This window comes from Sapajus apella, unplaced genomic scaffold (assembly GCF_009761245.1).
Source record: "Sapajus apella isolate SASKATOON/1434 unplaced genomic scaffold, GSC_monkey_1.0 scaffold15, whole genome shotgun sequence".
NCBI classification, from domain to species: domain Eukaryota; kingdom Metazoa; phylum Chordata; class Mammalia; order Primates; family Cebidae; genus Sapajus; species Sapajus apella.
In genome coordinates, this window is record NW_022436955.1 from 1,317,670 (window position 1) to 1,342,676 (window position 25,007).

The 25,007-nt window shown below is 39.3% G+C and overlaps 1 protein-coding gene across 2 annotated transcripts in view; it reads left to right on the forward strand.

Moving 5' to 3' along the window:
* RSPRY1 (ring finger and SPRY domain containing 1) overlaps positions 1 to 25,007 on the forward strand; it is a 51,859-nt gene that overhangs the window by 8,461 nt on the left and 18,391 nt on the right. Inside the window, exons 2-11 of one of the 2 annotated variants that reach the window (XM_032283968.1) lie at positions 37 to 189; positions 7,390 to 7,894; positions 10,787 to 10,839; positions 11,834 to 11,946; positions 15,722 to 15,848; positions 16,652 to 16,710; positions 18,888 to 18,954; positions 19,683 to 19,814; positions 23,494 to 23,609; positions 24,032 to 24,175. In XM_032283968.1, the coding sequence (XP_032139859.1) occupies positions 7,545 to 7,894; positions 10,787 to 10,839; positions 11,834 to 11,946; positions 15,722 to 15,848; positions 16,652 to 16,710; positions 18,888 to 18,954; positions 19,683 to 19,814; positions 23,494 to 23,609; positions 24,032 to 24,175 (1,161 nt within the window). In that variant the 5' untranslated portion in view covers positions 37 to 189; positions 7,390 to 7,544. The remainder of the gene's footprint in view (positions 1 to 36; positions 190 to 7,389; positions 7,895 to 10,786; positions 10,840 to 11,833; positions 11,947 to 15,721; positions 15,849 to 16,651; positions 16,711 to 18,887; positions 18,955 to 19,682; positions 19,815 to 23,493; positions 23,610 to 24,031; positions 24,176 to 25,007) is intronic. The other variant, XM_032283967.1, reaches the window with a different exon arrangement.

Sequence of the window (25,007 nt, forward strand, 5' to 3'; positions counted from 1 at the left end):
GGTCACTCGTTTAATCAGCTTTTCCTTCCTTGACAGTGTAATTCTGAAATCCTATTTTCAAAGAAAAAGTATTCTTTCTCACTGGTCTGTACTATGGCTGAATGCAAGCAAGTTATTTGAAGAGATGAATCATTGATTCCTGGACCATTTGTCAGAGAGGGTTAGACCAATTGGCCAGATGTCTCCATGGTGAGCTGTTTATGATGGTAGAGGTCTGTGTTTTATAAAGACACTGAGTACTAGAACCTTACTGTTTTTAACACCAAACTTACCAAGACCCTAAGTTTGATTATTTTTTGTCTCAGAGCAGCTTTAAAAAAAATATAAAGTGTTAGGTGCTTCATTTGCCCCTAAGAAAAAAGAAAAAAACATGTAAAATGTAAAAATCGAATAAATCATAAATAATATAGAAATGGAATGAATAGTCTTTAGTTTCTTTCCTAAAAAGGCAAGAATCAAAATTAATAATACCGCACTTCAGAGAAATAGATTTGCAAAGGAAATATTTGATTATAATTTTGCTCTTACAGCAAAATTGTTGTCAAGAGTATAATATTGCCGGGCGTGGTGGCTCACGCCTATAATCCAAGCACTTTGGAGGTCAAGGCGGGTGGATCACCTGAGGTCAGGAGTTCAAGACCAGCCTGACCAACATGGTGAAACCCCGTCTAGAAAAAAGAAAAAAAAAAGAGTATAATATTAGGCCGGGTGCAGTGGCTCACGCCTGTAATCCCATCACTTTGGGAGGCTGAGGCGAGCAGATCACCAGAGGTCAGGAGTTCAAGACCAGCCTGGTCAACATGGTGAAGCCCCGTCTTTACTAAAAATAAAAAAATTACCTGCGTATGGTGGCAGACACCTCTAATCCCAGCTACTTGGAAGGCTGAGGCAGGACAATCGCTTGAACCCAGGAGGTGGAGGTGGCAGTGAGCTGAGATCACACCATTGCATTCCAGCCTGGGCAACAAGAGTGAAACTCTGTCTCAAAAAATAAAATAAAAAAGAGTATAATGATATTAAAAGTATTGCCATTTAGTACATAATAAGAGTCTTTCTACTAAGCACTGACATCCAGTAATAAAAAGTATTAAATCAGTTGATGATTGCCACAGATGTGTATTTAAATTGTGTGACTAGTTTTTTTTATGTCTCAAAGTTGACTTCACCAGCTAATGTTTTTGTCTTTGAAGTTAAGGTAAAGAATATAGGTATTACAGATGTGTTGCCTTTATATAATCTCATCTTACTCATTTTCTATTCTGTTCAGTCTCTTAACCCTGGATAATATTACCCTTAAGCAGGGTACCATTTAGGTTCATTTTGATGCTTCTTAGGGTGGATCTCATGGGAAATATATGGAGCCATTTTTTTCTTTGGGTCAATAAGTGCTGTACATGTCACTTACAAATTTAACTGTATTCTAGTGACTTTTTAGGCTGACCTCTCCAAAGGACTGCATTCAGAGATAGTCTCAGTTCATTTTACTAGACAAGGAAATTAACATTTTTGACCCTAGAAGAATCACCCTTTAGTATTTCAGTTTGCCCCCTAATTCAGTCAGTAGGTCCTTCCTTCTGTGCCAGGTTCTGTGATAGGTTCTATATACAGTGATTTCCAAATGTGGCTGCCATCAGGATCACCTGGGGAGCTTTTAAGAAAATACAAGCTTAGGCCAGCATCCTAGAAATTCTGATTCTGGCTGTTTGTAGTAGGACCAGGGATTTGCATTTTAGTAAGTACCCTAAGTGATTCTAATGCCACCTTTGGGATGATCAAGCTACAATCCCTCCCAAGATTTTCTTAGTGCTTTTAACTCAAGTTTTACCCCTGAATCCCCCTTCCTCAGGTTATTTAGTTATTTCTGATTAGATACAGGCTTATTTTATAATAACATCTTGCATTTTTTTTTTAGCATTTAAAAAATAGCTTTATTGAGGTGTAATTCATGTACCATATGTTTCATCCATCTTGCATTTTTTTTAATCCAGTTTAAGTGTTAGGCACTGTGCCACATGTATTGCATGCATTATTTCACTTAATCCCCACTGTGAGATAAGAACTATTACTATGTCTGTTTTTTAATGTATGTCAAGAGTCAAGTTAATTAGGATGCATATCAGTAAATATTGCAGGGCTGGGACTTTCACCTAGTCTGTCTGACAGCAGAGCCAGTGTACTGCGCTATAGTGGCCTCTGGTATTGTTTGTAAAATCTGTAAGCTGAGTTTTATTGTCTTAAAGCAGTGGTCCTTGGAAAGTGGGCCACATAATGCTTTTTTTGAATGGATTAAGTTGTCTAAAGTGTAATTGTTTCACTTTCACCCAGTCTTTTGCCTACAGTTGTCACTTCTCTGTAAAAAAAAAATACCGTGAATGACAACCATTTCCAAATGAAAACCTGTAGGTTTTTAGTATCAGATAAATCTGAAAGATCACATACTCTGTTCATTTATGTGTCTTGGTTGTGGCTGTAGCCCTCAAGAGTACTCTGCTAGCCCCATGAGTAATATATAGTACTAAAATTGCCCCATCATACAGAGTACATTCATATATAACAATACATTATAAATCTTGTCCGCATACATATAAGCACGTGTTAGGAATTTCTTAATCAACTGTCATACATCTATTATTATTGACTGTACAACCAAATCTAATCCACATGGATACTATATTCCTTAATATTACATAACATTTGTTCATCAGACATAGCACATTTTAGTCAAGCACATTTTAGTCATCTCAAAGTATTTAGAGGTAAGAGCTCTTGTTTTTTCCTTGTATGTTTCATAGGCTTTCCTTTATGAAATGCCTTACAGCTTCCTCCACCTAATTAACCTCTTCTTTGCACTTGGTTTTCACAGCTGGTCCTTTTTTTTTTTTTTTAAGTATTTCAAGTTTTTTTAAAAACTTCCTTTTCTTTGACAGATTTTATAGTCGACATTTTCTCGGTCATTTAAGGAAAATTAATTTCTCTTTTGGAAGAAACTGACTCAAAACGCACTTTACTTCAATTTGGGGGAAGAAAAGCAACCTTAATTTTTGTCTTCTTATCTCCATATTTAGTCAGATTTTTTTTTTTTTTTCCCCCTAAAGATAGGGTCTGGCTCTGTCACCTAGGCTGGAATGCAGTGACACCCATCAGGGCTCACTACACCTTCAACCTCCCAGGCTCAAGTGATCCTCCCACCTCAGCCTTCTGAGTTTCTGGGACCACAGGTGTGCACTACCACACCTAGCTAACTTTTTAATTTTTTCTGTAGAAATAGGGTCTTGCCATATTACCCAGGCTGGTCTCAACCTTCTGGGCTCAAGCAATCCTCCCAACTTGGCCTTCCAAACTGCTGAGATTACAGGCATGAGCCACCATGCCCAGCCTATCAGATTTAGTCAGATATTTTAAAATACCTGCACGTATTGGATGTCTTCCAATCACCTTAAAATTGTACTAAATGGAAATCTGCATAGATGACTCTATTCAGTATATAAAAACCTTAGGAAAAAAATGATAAAGTTTAAGAATTTGAGATCCAACAAACTTCTTTTTAACTTCTTTCCTTACAGGCACCCACAAGATGATTTTTTGTTAATTATTCTAAATACCTTTATGTATTGGCATTAAATTGTAAGTTTATAGGATCCCCTATTTTTGCTTTTTTCCCCCTGAAATTACTGATCTTCAACAGGATCCCTGTTCTCTCTCCTTCAGGGCTTTTTTTCTGGAACTTGACATTCTCAAATCATTGTCAGTTATTTTTAGTACCTGATACCTCCCTTCCTCAGGTATGTTTTCCCCAATTAGGACTGAATCTACCATTAGTATCTTGTTTTCCATCCCACATTCATATAGATTGTGTGGAAAGGCTCTGGAGTATTAGAGAAGCCAGTGGAGTTCCCCTCTGCTCTGGCAACCACAGAGCGTAGTCCTAGGACCCTTACTCCTGTGAGGAAGGAGTTTGGAGTTAGAGAGCACTTCCGCAGGGGATGACACATTCACCAGAATAGATCCCTTGTATCTAATCCTGAACTACTCCCTTCTGCCATCCCCAATATGTTAGTTGAGTTAGCCACAAGTTTTTATAGCTTAGTGGTCAAGAAACTATGATAATCCAGAATATGAATTTCTATACAGCCTTTAAATGCATGAGGTAGTCATATATATACTGATATAGACGTTTGTGGTATTAAATCAAAAAGAGCAAATCATAGAACGGTATTTATAGGTTATATGTAGTCTGTTTATATTTATATATAGTTTATAGTTTGTAAGTATATGATAATAGATATGGAAGCAAACACATGAAGCTTTTAAGAGGTTATCTCTGGGAAAGGCATGGGCTAGGTAGAGTAAAAGAGGAGTTTTCACATTCCATAGACCTGTGCAGCATTTAGGTTTTTAAAATGAATGTGTATATTTTTAAATTTCTAGACTTTTTAAAATAAAATACTTTAGGATTTCAAGTAAATAGTGGCACAGTCATCTGAACTACTGCCCAGAGCCAGAACTATCAGAAAACCTTGAATTCTTTACCTCTTCTCATCTTAAATATTCTAACAGCTCCTTCTCAGTGAAATTTCTGTGAGAGGTTCCCAGAGCATAGCCTCTTAAATGTTGCTTTTTCATTTTCCTCAGAAACAAGCATAATTTATAAGATCAGTAGATATTAATTCCAGGGACCCTTTAAAGAATTATTTCTATTTCTGGTTTCTGTTTCTTCTGTTTTTTTTTTTGTGTATATTTGTTTGTTTTGCTTTGTTTTTTTGAGATGAAGTTTTGCTCTTGTTCCTCAGGCTAGAGTGCAATGGCGCAATCTCGGCTCACTGCAGCCTCCGCCTCCCAGGTTCAAGTGAGTCTTCTGTCTAAGCTTCCTGAGTAGCTGGGGTTACAGGCACCCGCCACTATGCCTGGCTAATTTTTGGCTTTTTTTTTTTTTTTTTTTTTTTTTAGAAGAGACAGGGTTTCACCATGTTGGCCAGGCTGGTCTTGAACTCCTCACCTCAGTTGATCCACCCACCTCGGCCTCCTAAAGTGCTGGGATTACAGACGTGAGCCACCACACCCAGCTGTTTCCTGTATTCTTTCAAGCATTGAAATATCTTGGCTATCTACCCTCTCGAGGGAATCATACTCTGGTCCCCACAGTAATGACAATGTTATTATTTCGACTCTGCTGGTTTAGGATGTGTTCTTGTAAAAAGCTATTTCCAGCTAGGTCCTTGCATCATATTCCTACCTATATACTTCAGTTACATCCTTTTCAGTACAGCCTCCAAATTTCAAAGACAGCCCGAGTGGTTTGGGAGAACCAAGAACATCTGTGCTATCACTTGGCTCAGCCATTGCTGTCTTAATACTGAAAATGTCTGTCTGTTCCCTCTCATTTCCTTTCTCCTTTTCTTTCTCCTCTCTTACTCCATTCCATTCCATTCTCTGTCCCTTCCCTTTTGCCTTCTCCCTCTTTATATATATTTTATTACATGTGATTGTGTGTGTGTGTGTGTGTGTGTGTGTGTGTAAATGAAGACTTTCTTTCTCCATCTATCTCTTTTTCTTCTGTTTTTTCCCTATAGCAGTAATCAAACTGGGAAAATACTAAAAAGAATTGCGATGAATCTGGGGAAGTAGGCCGGGCGCAGTGGCTCATACCTATAATCCCAGCACTTTGGGAGGCCAAGATGGGCAGATCATCTGAGGTCAGGAGTTTGTGGCCAACATGGTGAAACCCTGTCTCTACTAAAAATGTAAAAGTTAGCCAGGTGTGGTGGCAGCACCTGTAGTCCCAGTTACTTGAGAGGCTGAGGTAGGAGAATCATCTGAACCCGGGAGGTGGAGGTTGCACGCTACTGCACTCCAGGCTGTGTCATAGACTGAGACTCCTTCTCAAAAATAAATAAATTAAATAATGGAAGTAATTTTTCTCTTCTAATTCTACTGCATTATAAATTTTATTTCTGTTACTCCTGGCCAGTGCTCAGGGTATGAGGAATTAACTAGCCAAATGTTGTATAGAGAATACACACTAGCATGGTCTATTTCTTATGTGGCCTATTCTCCAGATGTCAGCCTGGTTTTTTTTTTTTTTTTTTTTTCTTCATTTTTTGCTGCAAGTCTATGTAAGTCTACTGCTTCTGAATCTTTACTTCCTTCCAGAATCTAACCAGATTTTATCAGCTTAATGAAGAGCTGGTTCTTTCATTAGGTTTTTTGATGATAAACATAAGATGTGGGATGAGAATGGCCATCCATGAATTCCTGAAGGGCAGGAACTATTCCTTATTCATCTTTATCTCCTAGTCCAGTGTGGTGCCTGGCACAAGGTGCTTAGTCAGTATTTTCAGGCAAAGATAAATTGGTGCATCTTATTCTGAACTTTGTAACAGACATGTGCAACAAACGGATCATTGTGAAAATACAACTTTTGTGACATTAATTTGCCTTTCCCAAAAGGAAGTTTTCTTACATAACAAACATTTTGTAACAACTTGTATGAATTCTGTAAATTATTGAGTGAGCTTCCAATGGGGAACTCTTATCTTTTTATTCTCCTTCATATCAAATGGTGCTATCACATTTGTATCATAACTTTTTTTTTTTTTAGTTGGAGTCTTGCTCTGTCGCCCAGGCTGGAGTGCAGTGGCGCGATCTTGGCTCACTGCAACCTCTGCCTCCCTGGTTCAAGCGATTCTCCTGCCTCAGCCTCCCAAGTAGCTAGGACCACAGGCACGTGCCACCAAGCCTGGCTAAATTTTTATATTTTTAGTAGAGACGGGTTTCACCGTGTTAGCAAGGATGGTCTCCATCTCCTGACCTTGTGACCTGCCTGCCTCAGCCTCCCAAAGTGTTGGGATTACAGGTGTGAGCCGCTGTGCTGGTCCATAACTTTTTTTTTTTTTTTTTTTTTAACAACAAACATCTGTAATTAGATATTTTATTTGAAACTTCTTAAATTATCCCATAGGTTTAAATTAGGAAAGGAGACAATTTTTTCAAATATTTTTTTCTTTTTAACACCTACCTCTTACATGAAAAGACAACTCATTTTTTTATGATAAAAGGAGCCCTTGGAAAAAATGCACACATTCTTCTAATGTATTTCTGTATAGATAGGAAAAACTATACATGTGGTTTTAAAAAATCAATGATAATTCCTGTGGTTTATAAGAATATGGTTTGGCAGTCAACTTTGTAATAGAATGATAAAACGAAATTATTGATTGATTGCTAATTCTGTTATCCAAAGCTATCTCTCAGTATTGGAAACCTATAAAAATAACCAAAGGTGATTCTTCATTGTAATCCTAATGTCTATAAAATCAGACTAGGAAAGTTTGAGTAGTTAAGTGGTCAAGAATCTTCTGTTCATTTTCCTTTTTTCTCATTTTCTTTTAGAACTGCCATTGGATGACCAGAATTCCCTGTAGCTGATAATGTTGGGAATAAACTCTGCAACTTTCTTTGGCATTCAGTTGTTAAAAACAAATAGGATGCAAATTCCTCAACTCCAGATTATGAAAACAGTACTTGGAAAACCGAAAACTACCTAAATGATCGTCTTTGGTTGGGCGGTGTTCTTAGCGAGCAGAAGCCTTGGCCAGGGTCTGCTGTTGACTCTTGAAGAGCACATAGCCCACTTCCTAGGGAATAGAGGTGCCACTACTACCATGGGTAATTCCTGTATCTGCCGAGATGACAGTGGAACAGACGACAGTGTTGACACCCAGCAGCAACAGGCCGACAACAGTGCAGTACCCACTGCAGACACAAGGAACCAACCACGGGACCCTGTTCGGCCACCAAGGAGGGGCCGAGGACCACATGAGCCAAGGAGAAAGAAACAAAATGTGGATGGGCTAGTGTTGGACACACTGGCAGTAATACGAACTCTTGTAGATAAGTAAGTGTCTGACTCACAGTCACCTCCAATGTAATAAAAAGTGTTCTGCCAGGAACCATGACTTTTAGGACTCCTTCAGTTCGCTTAGGACATACTCACCAAGCCTTGTACTCACAGGGCAAAGGAGAATATTTTAATTCTCCTCTGATGGCAAAGTAAATTATAAGATTGGGTGATTTGCTTGCTGTCATCTACTCTGTCTGGAAATGTGTAAATGTTTAGCAGAAAACACTAATTTAAGCTATGACCTTTATTAGAGAATAGAGTAGATATGGAGTGAGTTTATGCTGCTAGCTGCAATAGGAAACGGTTTCATGAAGGCCCACTGTTTAATGGTGCATGCCTGTCTGTTCCACTGACCACAGATTCAAGGTAAGTTGTTTTGCCAAGAACATGGCTACAGGCAACTCTCTTGGCAACATAAGGACAAAAGTCAAGGAGAGTTTTCATTATCCTTTATTTGATCCTTATCCTTTATTTGACTATCTTTGATTCATTTAGGAAGTATGTCAGTTGAAACTGCAAGGCACGCCTTTACCTGTTTTGTCTTTTTGCTGCTTTGTCTACCTCTAAGTACAAAATCCCACATTGAATAACAGTGAAATTAAAGGGCATCCTTCAAGTGGAAAGAAACATTTAATTTAAGATTGTATAGTTAGGAGCACAAAGTTTAGGACCATGATGGGCCTGATTCTAGTTCTGGCCCAGTGCCTTACTAGCTGTATGACATTGGATAAGTTACTTCTTAAAGCCTCAGATTCCTCATCTATAAATGGGATAATACTGTTCCTACAAGGATTATCATGAGATAATGTATATAAGGCATTTAGTGTGGAGCTTTGTACTTAACAGTTGCTCAGTAGATGGTAGTATTTTTTTTTTATAGTTACTTATGTGTTCTTTTTGCTTCAGGCCCTGCTAGTAAATTTAAGTATATAAACATTTGATAATCACATTTATAGAAATCTGGTTTCATTTAGTTCCTCAAAAATTAAGCATAAAACAGTGTACTGTGAATACAAACAAATTTTTAGAAATGTATTAGACTTTTCCATAAAATACTGGTGCATTTGTTAGTCTTCAAGAACAATAATTTTTTGGCCAGAAACAATGGCTTATACCTGTAATCCCAACACTTTGAGAGGCTGAGGTAGAAAGATGGCTCAAGGCCAGGAGTTCAAGACCAGCCTGGGCAATATAGGGAGACCCCATCTCTACAAAAAAATTTAAAAATTAGCTGGCACAGTGGCATGTGCCTGTGGTCCCAGGTACTCAGGATTCTAAGGCCAGAGTACTGCTAGAGCCCAGGAGTTTGCAGCTGCGGTGAACTGCGATCGCTCCACTGCACTCCAGCCTGGGCAATAGAGCAAGACCCTGTCTCAAAAATAATTAATTAAAAAAAATTTTTTTTTCTGAGACATAGTCTCACTCTGTTGCCCGTGCTGCAGTGCAGTGGTGCACTCTTGGCTCACTGCAACTCCGCTTGCCAGGTTCAAGTGATTCTCCTGCCTCAGCCTCCTGAGAAGCTGGGATTACAGGTGCGTGCTACCACCCCCGGCTAATTTTTTTGTATTTTTAGTAGAGACAGTGTTTCATCGTGTTAACCAGGATGGTCTCAATCTCCTGATCTTGTGATCCACCCGCCTTAGCCTCCCAAAGTGCTGGGATTACAGGCATGAGCCACCGCTCGTGGCCCCCCTTGCTATATTTTAAAAGAGGGTGACATGGTATACAAATCTCTTTGTTTTTAACTTCTCTCAACATTGAAATCTATGTTGCTGTATATAAATCCACAACTGCTTCTGACTGCTACAGAGTATTCCTTTGTATGCCTGAAAGTACTATATTTTGTTACGTTTTTCATCTGGTGATGGTCACTTAGGTTACTGCCAAATTTTTGTTCCTACAAATAGCACTGCAATGAACAGCACAAATATACATTGATTTTTGGACCTGTGTAAAAATTTATCTAGAACTGTTGTATATATACATACTTAATTTTATTATTGCCAGATTATTCTTCAGAAATGTTTGCATCAGTCAATTACATTATTTAAACAGCCATCATCTAATAAGTACCTTAAATGACCATGCTAATTCCTATATCACAGGGTTATTCTGAGGATTAAATGACTTAAGACAATAGCTTTTTTGGGTTTTTTTTCCACAGTAAAACAGAGACCCACAATATGTAAACAAATAAGTGGCGAGTTGTTAAGCAGTTAGAATTGTTTAATGGAAAACATTTCATTATTGAAGTTCCCCTGAAACACTTTTTAAAGATTTCTGGGATCACACCACTGACTTAAGGTATATAATGCCACTTTGGAGCAATGTCTGGAATGTTAAATAGTTCCTTAAGTTTGGTTTTGTTTTCTTGTAATACCATTTGATGAAGTATAAGCATGTAGTGGTATTTCAGAAGGAAACTTCAAAATGAAGATGTGTTTATAGGCCCTTGCTTCCATAAGTCCTCAGCTGGGATTGTCATCTCTCTTCCTGGCATTTCTCTGAGGTAAGTATGAAGAAGATGATGTTGACCTTCCTAGCTTGTCTCGGTGGGCATTGAGCCTCTAAGGGTAAAGCTGAGAGTAGGCTGTGGTCTCCAGTTTTAGTCCTGTGGTTTTACCTCAGGACACATACTAGTTCTTGTCTGTACCCACTTGCCCATTTTGTTTGTGGGCATTATGGACAGTGACTGTGGAAATGAGCACATATAGTATACATTCATCCTTATAGGTCATAGCTCAGGTTGTCTCTTCTATCTCTTTCCTTACATTTGTATTCATTCCTTCTGTCTCTTTTTATCCCCACACCTCCAGTTTGAATTTTTACTTGGAATTGTCATTTATTATTTCCTCAGGTTTAATGCCTTGAATTTTTTTTTTTCAGTGATCAGGAACCTCCCTATTCAATGATAACATTGCATGAAATGGCAGAAACAGGTATTTTTAGTTTTGTTTTTATTACTGTATAATGAATATATAATAATGAAGAAATGTAGCCACCTTTTGTTTTGTTTTTGTTTTGAAATAAAAGACTCCAAAAAACTAGCATATATAACAAAGAAAAAAGCCCTTACTGTATGGAAATTTCCCTGTATAAGTGTACTAGGCAATGCATATTGCATCTCTTTTTTTGTTTTTATCATTGACAGATATTTGACCATACTTTTCTGGAATGGAGAGGATATATATCTATATCTATATCTATTCTGGATTGGAGAGGAGATACATATACACACACACATACATACATATACATACACACTTTGAAACAGAGTCTCACTGTGTTGCCCAGGCTGGAGTGCTGTGGCATGATCACAGCTCAACTATACCTCAACCTACCCTGGCTCAGGTGATCCCCCTACCTCAGCCTCTCAAGTAGCTGGGACCACAGGCACATGCCACAATACCCAGCAGTTTTTCTTTTTGTAGAGACAAAATTTCACCGTGTTGCCCTGATTGGTCTTGTACACCTGGGCTCAAGAGATCCTCCTGCCTCAGCCTCCCAAAGTGCTGGTATTACAGGCATGAGCAACAGCCCCTGGCCAAGGATGTTTTTTGTTCCTTTGTTTCCTAAGTATCATTCTGAAAACAAAGCCAACTGCTGAGTATACTTCGTTTTCTCAGTTAACTCCTATGTAGTAAATAAGATGCTTAAAACTATTTTAATGTGAGAACTCAAGACCATAGCTTAACTTTTTTCCAAATGAAAGTACCCACAAAGCGCCAGACTCCTGTAACTTAAGATGTTTTTACTCCACCACAATGACTAGCAATTGATAATTATGTCCATGCCAGATATTAGCTGCTAAAAATCTATAGGCCAAAAGTGTTTCTTTTAATGTGAATTGATCTTGTGTGACTTGATAAGTTATATATTTTCACATTTTAAAAATAGCGACTCCATCATATAATCTTTTTGATTTGCTCTTAGATGAAGGATGGTTGGATGTTGTCCAGTCTTTAATTAGAGTTATTCCACTGGAAGATCCATTGGGACCAGCTGTTATAACGTTGTTACTAGATGAATGTCCATTGCCCACTAAAGTAAGTTAATAACTTTTATGCAACTATCATTTGTGCTTAAGCACAGGGTAAATTACCATAAAGAACATTTGAAGTAATGTGTTTCATCTTTATACATTTGGGGTCTGTTTTATTCAATATTGATTTATTATGTAAATTTATTTTTTATTACTAATGAAGAATTACATCCTCCTTTTTTTTTTTCTTTGAGACAAGAGTCTCGCTCTGTCACCCAGGCTGGAGTGCAGTGGCGCGATCTTGGCTCACTGCAATCTCTAACTCTTGGGTTCAAGCGATTCTCCTGCGTCAGCCTCCCAAGTAGCTGGGATTACAGGTACTCACCACCACACCCGGCTAATTTTTGTATTTTTAGTAGAGACAGGATTTCACCATGTTGCACTGGCTGGTCTTGAACTCCTGACTTCAAGTTATCCACTTTCCTCAGCCTCCTCCCAAAGTGCTGAGATTACAGGCATGAGCCACTGTGCCTGGCCCTCTGTCTTTTTATTTATTTATTTGTTTTTGAGACAGGGTTTTACTTTGTCACTCAGACTGTAGTGCAATAGCACCATCACATCTCACTGCAACAGCCTTCCTGGCTCAGGTGTTCCGCCCACCTCAGCCTCCCATGTAGTTGGGAACATAGGTACACGACCGCATGTCTGGCTAATTTTGTATTTTTTGTAGAGATGGAGTTTCATCATGTTGCCCAGGCTGGTCTTGAACTCCTGGGCTCAAGTAGTTGACACACCTCAGCCTCCCAAAGTGCTGGGATCATAGGCGTGAGCCACCCTGCCCCGCCACATTCTCTGTCAAGGCTTTAGTTTAATTTCTTTTTTTCTTCTTCCTTTCTTTCATTCCTCCTACTCCTTCCCTTTCCCCCCTTCCTTCCCCCTTTCCCTTCCCCTTCCTTCTTCTCTCCCTCCCTCTCTTCCTTCCTTCTTTCCTTTTCTTCCTTCCTTCCCTTCTTCCTTGAACTGCCCTGCTCCGCCCAGGCTGGAGTACAGTGACACAATCATGGTTCACTATATCCTCAACCTCCCAGGTTCAGGTGATCCTCTTGCCTCAGTCTTCCATGAAGCTGGGACTACAGGCGTGCACCACCATATACCCAACTAATTTAAAAAAATTTTTTTTTGTAGAGAAAGGGTCTCACAATGTTGCCCAGTCTGGTTTTGAACTCCTGGACTCAAGGGATCCTCCCACCTTGGCTTCTCAAAGTATTGGGATAATAGACATAAGTCACTGTGCCCAGCCTAGGTTAAAATGTTTAAAATGTTAAAAATAGAAGCATTTAAGTCTGGGTGCGGTGGCTCACACCTGTAATCCTAGCACTTTGGGAGACTGAGGCAGGCAGATCACCTGAGATCAGGAATTCAAGACCAGCCTGGCCAACATGGTGAAACCCTGTCTCTACTACAATACAAAAAAAAAAATCAGCCACGTGTGATGGCAGGCACCTGTAATCCCAGCTACTCAGGAGGCTGAGGCATGAGAATTGCTTGAACCTGGCAGGCGGAGGTTGCAGTGAGTTGAGATCGTGCCACTGCACTCCAGTCTGGGTGACAAAGTGAAACTCTGTCTCAAAAAAAAAAGGCATTTAGGTTGGGTGAAGTGACTCACGCTTGTAATCTCAGTCAAGGCAGGCAGATTGTTAGAGTCCAGGAGTTCAAGACCAGCCTGGGCAACATGGTGAAACCTTGTTCCTACAAAAAATTCCAAAAGTTAGTAGGATGTGGTGGTGCTTGCCTGTAGTCCCTGCTGCTCAGGAGGCTGAGGTGGGAAGATCGATTGAACTTAGGAGATTGAGACTGCTGTGAGCCAAGATTGCATCACTGTACTCCAACCCGGTTAAAAAAAGAAGTATTTGTATCTGAGGTAGTGATCTTTATTCAGAAGCTAGAAGAGAATGTTCAGTTGCTGAGCTGATTTTCTTACCTTTCTCTAAGCAATTTCCTCATAACAAAAAATTTTTAAATGTTTGTTATTAGGAGGAAAAACTGGGTGGCTCATGCCTGCGATCCCTGAACTTTGGAAGACCAAGGCAGGAGGGTCAGTTAAGCTCAGAAGCTTGATACCAGCTTGAGCAACATAGTGAGACCTTGTCTCTGTTAAGAAAAAAAAAACAAAAAACAGGCGTGGTGGCTTATGCCTGTAATCCTAGTACTTTGAGAGACCAAGGCAGATGGATCACTTGAGGTCAGGAGTTCGAGACCAGCCTGGCCAACATGGTGAAACTTCATCTCTACTAAAAAAAAAATTAAAAAAAAAAAATAGCCAGCATGATGGCAAGCATGTGCCTGTAATCCCAGCTACTTGGGAGGCTGAGACAGGATAATCACTTGAACCTGGAAGGTGGAGGTTGCAATGAGCTGAGATCACATCACTGCACTCCAGTCTGGGTGACAGAGTGAGACTCCATCTCAAAAAAAAAAAAAGTTGAAAGCATTTTTGAATCTTACTCAAACGTATTAATGATTAGTATAACCTTGGTTATCCCTTATATAGAACCAAAGTATCAAACTTTCATTGCCTTAGTCCATGTGTTTTACAGAATCCTTTTTTTTCTTTTTTTTTTTTTTTTTTGGATTCTGGCATCTTTTATTTTTAAGATGGGGTCTTGCTATGTTGCACAGGCTGGTCTCAAATTCCTGGGCTTAAGCATCCTTCCACCTTGGCCTCCCAAAAGCCATAGGATTGCAGGCTTGAGCCACTGTGCCCAGCCTTGATTCTGGCATTTTGATTAATCTGTCTAAGCCCAGTACAGGAAAACATGGTGGACAGAAGGGGAAAGTCTTTAGCCTACTCACCAGTCAATTGACCTTTGCTTAGGCTTATAAGAGTTGCCTGTTTTAATTTGCCTTCGTCTCTGTTGGTTCATCCCTCTAATCCCAACACTTTGAGAGGCTGGAAGATCACTTAAGACCATGAATTCAAGACCAGCCTGAGCAACATAATGAGACCTCCATCTCTACAGAAAATTAAAATTTATCTGGGCATGGTGACATGTGCCTGTAGTCTCAGCTACGAGGGAGGCTAAGGTGGGAGGATCACTTGAGCCCAGGAGGTAAAGGCTACAGTGAGCCATGATCACTTCACTGAACACCAGCCTGGGCAACACAGTGAGAACAAAAAGAAAAAACTTTGGGATTTGTTTTTGCTTAGTAAAACTTTCTTTAAACGTAATTTTTAACTTCAAAATCACTAGCCTTTAATGTTAATAATCATAATGGCATTTGAGTGCGTTTAATCTGTTTAGTGATTCAAGAATATGTAGCATATATTTGATACAGCTTACGTATTTCAAATGAAATAGAATCTATTAAGCCATGTAAGGAGACTTTCGGGTTGATCAGTTAGTTCCCATCAATAATGATATCATTGGGGTACACTGCATAATTTTTATATGGTCATTCTGAGTTTAATACCTGGTTAAAGCCTTTTTTTGGGGGGAGGGAGGGCGGACAGAGTCTTGCTCTGTCTCCGAGGCTGGAGTGCAGTGGCGCCATCTTGGCTCAGTGCAACCTCTGCCTCCCAGATTTAAGTGATTCTCCTGCCTCAGCCTCCCAGGTAGCTGGGATTATGGGCACACAGCACCACACCCAGCTAATTTTTGTATCTTAGTAGAGATGGGGTTTCACCATGTTGGCCAGGCTGGTCTCAAACTCTTGACCTTGTGATCTGCCAACCTCAGCCTCCCAAAGTGCTGGTTATAGCTTTTGTCTCAAAAAAATGAGTCTGGGAAAATAACCTGTGTAGTATATAGGTCACATTCACTTGTACATTTTTGTTTTAGGATGCACTCCAGAAATTGACTGAAATTCTCAATTTAAATGGAGAAGTAGCTTGCCAAGACTCAGGCCATCCTGCCAAACACAGGAACACATCTGCAGTCCTAGGGTGCTTGGCAGAGAAACTAGCAGGTAACTTTGGGACACTCCACAATGGAAGATCTTAAGTTATTTGACATTAAAGGGAAATTTGTACTGTCGTCTTTGATCAAGCCTGCTATACCAGAAAGAATCTCTTAAAAACAATATTGAGAGACATAGGCTAACTGGAAGAAAATTACTAAAAGTCTACAGAGGTGAATGCAATTTAATTTAGCTTTGTGGATTTTCAGGGAAAGTTTTAAAAGAAAAAAGTTGTGCTTATTTGCTTTAAGAATAGGGAGCGGGAAAAAGAAAAAAGGGAAAAAAGCTAAATTCAGCATAACAAAGATATGTATGTATGTATACTATATATAATTTGCATAATATACACACTGCATAAAGTTTAGCTAGATTATGAAGACATACAAGGTAGGGGGAGAGGAAAAGGAACTTCAGATTGGAGCAGTTCCTGAGAAGCAAGTGTTTAATTTATTTGTGAATATTACCCATTTTAAGAAAGTTAACAGCAAAGTACAGGGGCAGAGTTCAGCCACTTCACATGTTGTGGAAGAAACAATGGTTTAGAAATCAACATGTGGCTGCTGGTTTGGACTCTGCCATGTGCTCCCCAAGTGCCCTGGAGTTAGTTACTTCACTCTGTGGGCTCACTTGCTTAACTGTGAAATAGGGCTGGTACTATTTTCTACCTCAGAGCAGGAGGCTTGAATAAGATAATGTGCATGACAGTATTTTGTAAATGGTAAAAGAGTTCTACCAAAACAATTTGATTGTTATTACTGTTTTAAAATAATATGGCATTTTAATTATATCAAGTGTTTGTTGTATTTGTGTAGGTCCTGCAAGTATAGGTTTACTTAGCCCAGGAATACTGGAATATTTGCTACAGTGTCTGGTAAGTGAGACATGAAAACTATTTATTCTTAGTCATCTGGAAGTGTGCGTCATCTAGAACTGTGCATTTTCTCAAATTGCTGGCATAACCACTGGCACAGAGAATAGAATCACTTATAAATTTTATTTGCAGGTGTTTCCCAAGTGCTTATTTATTCCCTCTTATGTTTAAAAAAGAGAGTGGGATAGGAATTTATCCCAACCAGCAAAAACAGCTGAGTTGGCCTGGTTTTAAATTTGGTCATAAGATAGCTGCTATGATTGGCTCTTGTGCATGTTCCTAGAGTTTGCCAAATGGTAATAGGGACCTCCACAGTAGAAGCAAAATTACGTGGCATTCCAAGTCAGGACGCCATCAGGTCAGATTCCCAGTATTTATAAATCTCTACTCCTTCCTGCCCTCCTCCTCACTGCTACTGTTCTTAAAGCTGTTGTCACTGGAGTATTTAATATATTGTCTGTGAAGCTTGTGGTTTGCTAAGGTTGTGCCTTCAGATCTCTCATAGTGCTGGCCTGCGGTCTTGAATGGTCCGTATTTTTAAAAGTTATTTTTGTAGGCCCAGTGAGCATTGGCCTTTTTCAGAACTCTGGTCTGAAAAACCTTATTTGTCAATACCCACCTGATATGTGCTTAAAACACTTACCTTACTCTCAATGAGCACTCTGGAATATTTGCTACAGTGTCTGGGGATACAGCATGGCAGTCCTTTGATTTCAAGAAGTTTATTGGTTAGTTGAGGAAACAAAACCACTCACAAGATAATTAGCCTCTATTTTATCACAGGATGTGATCATGGGAGAAATTACTTCCTCAAGACTAAATGAGGGCCGGGCTCAGTGGCTCACGCCTATAATCCCAGCATTTGGAAGGCTGAGGTGGGGCAGGTCACCTGAGGTCAGGAGTTCAAGACAGCCTGGCCAGCATGGCGAAACCCAGTCCCTATTAAAAGTAAAAAAATTAGCCGGGTGTGGTGGCATATACCTATAGTCCCAGCTACTCAGGAGGCTGAGGCAGGAAATCACTTGAACCTGGAAGGCAGAGATTGCTGAGATTGTGCCACCGAACTCTAGCCTGGATGACAGAGCAAGACTCTGTTTCAAGAAAAAAAGACTAAATGAGAAGGTGAGGGAGATGGGTGATATGGGCAATGAGAGCTGGAGTGTCATGAAAGTCAGACTTCCTGATGAAGGTGGACCCTCAGCTGGGTCATGCCGTAAGATTAGGATTTTATTGTGCCCAGAGGAGAAAAAAATGGGTTTCTTAGCTATGAGAACATCACAGGCAGAAGCCCAGAGACAGAGAATTGTCTGATCAGAGAAGACAGAGTTCAGAGATGGGACACAGACTGAGTAGCCAGCTAGAAAGGGTTTAGGGCCTGAAAAGCCAGGCAGAGGGTTTCAGATGGATATGAGAAGAAATAGAATGCAGAATGGGCTTTCCAGCATCAGGGATAGTGATTATGTGAGTTTTTCAGAACTTAGGTGGGTACCAGGGAAGTGAGTGGGAATCCTCTGATGTTCTGGAGCTCCTCTGGTGGCTCCCAATGCAGCAGTAGGGAGAGAATGGCTATGAGAAGATGTCATGTTCAACAGATAGACCTTTCCTTAAAACGGAACTCATGCGTTTTACATGAACTTAACTGTAACTAAAAGAACTCACTTGTTGTTTTCTCCTGTCTACCATCAGCATTTATAGAATTCCTTTCAGGGAACAGATTAAAAACTAAGCCATTAATTGTTAATTTAATCATTTATAATTTTGGAACTTGGTAGTGATAAGTGGTTCTTTTTAGGGTTCTAAGTAAAAGATCATTTTTAGTTTATAATTCTAGGTTTCTGTTTGGCTTGCATAAATGAATGTGAAAATCAATATTTTATTTAACAAATCCCTAATATAAATTTTACTAAGAAAATAACATAGTGTATTTAATACTTTCGAAATTTCCAAATCTATCAATTAACCTAGTGACTTTAAGAAAAAAAATACAAAAGTGAGAGAGTCTGTCTCTGTTCTTCATTACTAACATTATTAGCCAAATGGATAATAGAGGACTTGAATGAATGAAACTTTTCTGACCACTCAAACATCTAGCACATATTGGGCAAGGAAATGAAACTGATAACTTGCCACTTCTGCAGGGGAATGATTTTTTTTTTTTATCTTTTGTTGTTTTTCAGAAGTTACAGTCCCACCCCACAGTCATGCTTTTTGCACTTATCGCACTGGAAAAGTTTGCACAGACAAGTAGGTATAGTGACTTCTTGCACTAATGATCTTCTGTATTGGTTGTTAAAAAGTTTATTTTTCTTAGTTACTGGATGAGCTTACACTTTGAACCCCATCAGATGGGCATACATTCTGTTTTCGCCTGGATAGACACGTTAAAGCCAATGAAGTATAACAGGGACAAAGACAAGGATTTTCTCACCTAAGAATTAAAACTTGGTAACCATAATTACTCACTTTTTATAGGCAAAAATTTAGTGATGAGATTGCTACTTTCTAGAAAAAGTGTGGTGGCTCAGGCCCGTAATCCCAGCACTTTGGGAGGTCAAGGCCAGAGGATTGCTTTGGGCCAGGAGTTCGAGACCAGGGTGGGCAACATAGCAAGACTCAATCTCTACAAAAAGTTTTAAAAACCAGCCAGGCATGGTGGCATGCACCTGTGTTTCTAGCTACTTGGGACGCTGAGGCGGGGGGTTCACTTGAGCCTAGTAGTTCAAGGTTACAGTGAGCCATAGTTGTGCCATTGCACTCCAGCCTGGGCAACAGAGCAAGACCCTGTGACTAAAAAAAAGGAAAAGAAAATAGTCAAAATTCTTTGGCTATGTTATCCCTAGAAATTTTAATTGAAATCTATTCTAGTCTCCAATTCTTTGATTGCCTCTTCTCACTCCTTACCAATACTAATTTGCTGAGCAAATCATCCTGCCCTTTCGTTGTTAATTCAAGGATTATGTCTTTCCAAACAGGTGAAAATAAATTGACTATTTCTGAATCCAGTATTAGTGACCGGCTTGTCACATTGGAGTCCTGGGCTAATGATCCTGATTATCTGAAACGTCAAGTTGGTTTCTGTGCCCAGTGGAGCTTAGACAATCTCTGTAAGTGAGAGTTGTCCTTTATTAAAATCTGTTTCCATTTCCAGACTCATTCTTTCATAGGCTCACTGGTCTTTCTTTTGCAATGGTAAGTATGAGTTCTTATAAGAACCTCTACTGGCAGGTTGGATATATATTCTGGCAGAAAAGTATCCTAGAGACCCTTTAGTCAAGAATTACATAGTATGCTTCTAATTCCAGCATTTTCCTGTTCAAAACCTTTACTGGCACCCAGTTTCCTGATGCATCAAAACCCTTAATTATATGACCACTGTCTAACCAGCTCTTTCCAATACAAACCATTACCTTACTGTCCTACAAACAGGTCCTGATGATTGGGCCTGTTCCCCTCACTTAGAATTCCCTCTTTAGTCGTCTCCCTTTCCCAACTTTGTTTGGACTTCAAAACCCAAGTCATGTCTTACCTACACCATGAGAATTATTCCAGATATTTCTTTTTTCCTCCTCCAAGGGTTGCTGGAACAAAAACTGCTATAGGTTGAGTTTCTCTTATAGGTTGAACTTCTCTTATCTGAAATGCTTGGGACAAAAAGTGTTTCTGATTTCAGATTTTTTCAGATTTTGGAGTATCTGCAGATACCTGATTAAGTATCGCTAATCAAAAAATCTGAAATCCTCCATTGAGCATTTCCTTTGAGCCTCATGTCTACACTCAAAAAGTATTGGATTTTGGATTTTCACATTAAGAGTGATCAACCTGTATACTTCTGTATCCTCACTCCCCCATCCATAGTTAGTACTATGCTAAAGTGTAACTGGACATGTAAATCCACCACCATTCTTAGCCCAGTATCGTGGGGAGGAGCTTCGTGCACAGCCTGTGAAGTCCCAGGTAAAGAATAATTCTGAAAGAGTGCAATTCGGACTTTGTTCGTACAAAATGATACTCTAGGGAATAGAAGCATAAACCTAGCAGTGCTACCTTTCCTAGCATTTGTTTGATTGATCTTCAAATGGCAGTGCAGCAGCAAAGCTCTGGCTATGTCTCCCCACCTATTCGGCCATTTATGAGCACCTCCACTCCTTGACTAGCACTACCTTATTTATTTGTTTGTTTATTTTTAATGTATGAAAAGTCAGTGTGTTTTACCTTTCAAGAGCATTTTTTTAATGGAGACATAGTAATACGTATTTTTGGAGCACATGAGATATTTTGATACAGTCATACAATTAGTAATTACCACATCAGAGTAAATGGGATATCTGTCCCCTCAAGCATTTATCATTTCTTTGTGTTACAAACATTCCATTTGTACTCTTTTGGTTTTTAAAAATTTCTTTGTTTTGTGCTTTTCTTTTAGTTATTTTTAAATGTCATTTAAATTATTGTTGACTGTAATCACCCTGTTAATGTTGTCAAATACTAGGTGCTCTTCATTCTATCTAACTGTATTTCCATTAACCAACCCCATTTCTCCCCCACCCCAACTACCCTTCCCAGCCTCTGGTAGTCATCCTTCTACTTTCTATCTTCATGAATTCAATTATTTTAATTTTTAGCTTCCACAAAAATTAGTGAGAACATGAAAAGTTTGTCTTTCTCTGCCTGGCTTATTTCATTTAACATCATGTCCTCCAGTTCTATCCATGTTATTGTAATTGTCAGGATCTTATTCTTTTTTGGTGGCTGAACAGTACTCTATCATGTATATGTGCCACATTTTCTTTATTGATTCATCTGTTGATGGACACTTAGGTTGATTCCAAATCTTGGCTCTTATGAATAGCACTGCAATAAACATGGGATCACAGATATTTCTTTGATATACTAAGATTTATTTCTTTGATATACTAATTTTTTTTGGTATATACCTAGTAGCAGAATTGCTGGATCGCATGGTAGTTCTGTTATTTGTTTTTGTTTTTGTTTTTTTGAGACAGAGTCTTGCTCTGTTGCCCAGGCTGGAGTGCAGTGGTGTGATCTCGGCTCACTGCAACCTCTGCCTCCCAGGTTCAAGCAATTCTCCTGCCTCAGCCTCCCAAGAAGCTGGGACTACAGGCGTGTGCCACCACGCCCGGCTTATTTTTTGTATTTTTTAGTAGAGACGGGGTTTCACCATGTTAGCCAGGATGGTCTCGATCTCCTGACCTCGTGATCCACCCACCTCGTCCTCCCAAAGTGCTGGGATTAACAGGCATGGGCCACTGTGCCCAGCCTGTTTTTAGTTTCTTGAGGAACCTCCATATTGTTCTCCTTAGTGGCCTTACTAATTTACATTCCTACCAACAGTGTACAAAGGTTACCTTTTATCCACCACCTCACCAGCATTCATTATTGCCTGTCTTTTGAACAAATGCCATTTTTACTGGGGTGAGATGATAGCTCATTGTAGTTTTGATTTGGATTTCTCCAACTATCAGTAATGTTTAGCATCTGTTTGCCATTTGTGTGTCTTATTTTGAGAAATGTCTATTCAGATCTTTTGCCCATTTTTTGAGCAGATTATTAGACGTTTTCCCATTGAGTTACTTGAGCTCCTTATGTATTCTAGATATTAATCCTTTATCAGATGGATAGTTTGCAAATAGTTTCCCCCATTCTGTGGGATGTCTCTTTGTTGATCATTTCCTTTGCAGTACAGAAACTTTTTAACTTAATATCATCCCTTTTGTCCATTTTTGCTTTGGTGCCTGAGCTTTTGGAGTATTCAAGAAATCTTTGCCCAGATCAGTGTCCTGGAGAGTTTCCCCAGCGCTTTCTTTTAGTAGAGCTTCATAGTTTGAGGTCTTAGATTTAAGTCTTTAATCCATTTTTATTTGATTTTTGTAGATGGTGACAGATAGAGGTCTAGTGTTATTCTTTTGTTTATGGATAACTAGTTTTTCTAGCACCATTTATTGAAGACCCTGTCCTTTCCCCCAATGTATGTTCTTGGCACCTTTGTTGAAAACCAGTTCACTGTAGATGTATGGATTTATTTCTGGATTCTCTCTTCTGTTCCATTGATCCCTGTGTCTGTTTTTATGCCAGCACCATGCAGTTTGGGTTACTATAACTCTGTAGTATAATTTGAAGTCAGGTAATGTGATTCCTCCAGTTTTGTTTTTTGCTCAGGGTAGCTTTGCTATTCTGGGTCTTTTGTAGTTCTGTATAAATTTTAGAATTTTTTCTATTTCTTTGAAGAATGTCATTGGTATTTTGATAAGGATTGCATGGAATCTGTAGGTTGCTTTGAGTAATATAGACATTTTAACAATATTAATTCTTTCAATCCATGAACAGGGTATATCTTTGTGTCCTCTTCGATTTCTTGCATTAGTGTTTTATAGTTTTCATTGTAGAGATCTTTCCCTTCTTTGATTAAGTTTATTCCTAGATATCTTATTTTATTTATAGCTTTTGTAAATGCAATTACTTTCTTGATTTCTTCTTCAGATTGTTTGCTATTGGCATATAGAAATGCTATCAATTTTTGCATGTAATTTTGTATGCTGCAACTTTACTGAATTTGCTTTTTAGTCTAATAGTTTTTTGGCAGATTTTTTAGGTTTTCCCAAATATAAGATCATATTCTCCACAAACACGGATAATTTGACTTCTTCCTTTCTATTTTGGATGCCCTTTATTTCTTTCTCTTGTCTGATTGCTGTAGCTGGCACTAGCTTTTTCTTTTCCTCACAGCAGGCTGCCTTAGAAACATGAACACTCTTTCTTTTGCAGTTCTAAAAGAAGGTAGACAGCTGACCTATGAGAAGGTGAACTTGAGTAGCATTAGGGCCATGCTGAATAGCAATGATGTCAGCGAGTACCTGAAGATCTCACCTCATGGCTTAGAGGTAGGTAATGCTTCCACAGATGGACCCTTTGGGAGATGACAGGGTAATCATTTAATCCTTGCATAACCAGTTGTCTTAGGGCTGGTGCTTCCCTCTTTCCCTGTATTTTAAAAATGTTGCTTACTTCATGGGGAAGTCTTGATGAAAGAGCTGCTTGTGAACAGAAGGTACCATAAGGCACTAGACATGTAGGATTAAAGAACTGTTTGAAAAGTGGCTGCAAACAATTCTTTGATTCTGTGTATCATCAAATGCCTTATATATTTTGGTTTTGTACTTTTGTCACTGAGGATGGACTGAGTAAGCAATATTCTACCAGAAGCTTTAATAAGGAAAAATACACTCAGCCTTCCCAGTAGTCAGTTATCTTCGGTGGTCTTCAGGCCCTGATGGTTGATTGTCACATTTTTTGGTTTTGCCAGGCTCGCTGTGATGCCTCCTCTTTTGAAAGTGTGCGTTGCACCTTTTGTGTGGATGCCGGGGTATGGTACTATGAAGTAACAGTGGTCACTTCTGGCGTCATGCAGATTGGCTGGGCCACTCGAGACAGCAAATTCCTCAATCACGTGAGTACCCTAGAGAACTGTGAAAATGGGGGCAGTGGCAGTTTGCTTTTTCCCCCTAGTTAGTGGATGGAAAATACTTTAGACATACTTATTTTTCAAATAGATTTGCTCAATAATCTTTTCTTGAGCAGAGCCACATGGTACCAGATCCCTAACAATGATCTGCTAAACTGATAGAGAAATAGGAAAACATAAGTGAAATTATCATTCAGCCTTTTTTTCTTTTTTTTGAGATGGAGTTTCGCTCTTGTTACCCAGGCTGGAGTGCAATGGCGCGATCTTGGCTCACCGCAACCTCCGCCTTCTGGGCTCAAGCCATTCTCCTGCCTCAGCCTCCCGAGTAGCTGGGACTACAGGTGTGCACCACCATGCCCAGCTAATTTTTGTATTTTTGGTAGAGACGGGGTTTCACCATGTTGACCAGGACGGTCTCGATCTCTTGACCTCGTGATCCACCCGCCTCGGCCTCCCAAAGTGCTGGGATTATAGGCGTGAGCCACCGCGCCTGACCCAGACTTTTTTTCTTGAGTCTTAAGTTGACACTAATTTTTCACCTAGAGGCTGGATGTATCCTTTGTCTTTGTATGCTCCTCTTCTGCCCCAGCCACATATTTGGCTCAGTTCTTATACTGGAACTAGTGCTGATTAATACCTTGAATTTAAGCTTTAACAGCTTTGTACGAATTCTCTTCCTTTCAAAAAATAGTGTTAGCTTGACTTTTTTAACTTGACTTTTACCTAATAATTAGTTGGCACATTTTTCTCAATATTTAGCTATTTATCTTTTGTTATAGAAAGCTATAATATAAAAGGGAAAATTGAATCCTAGAGT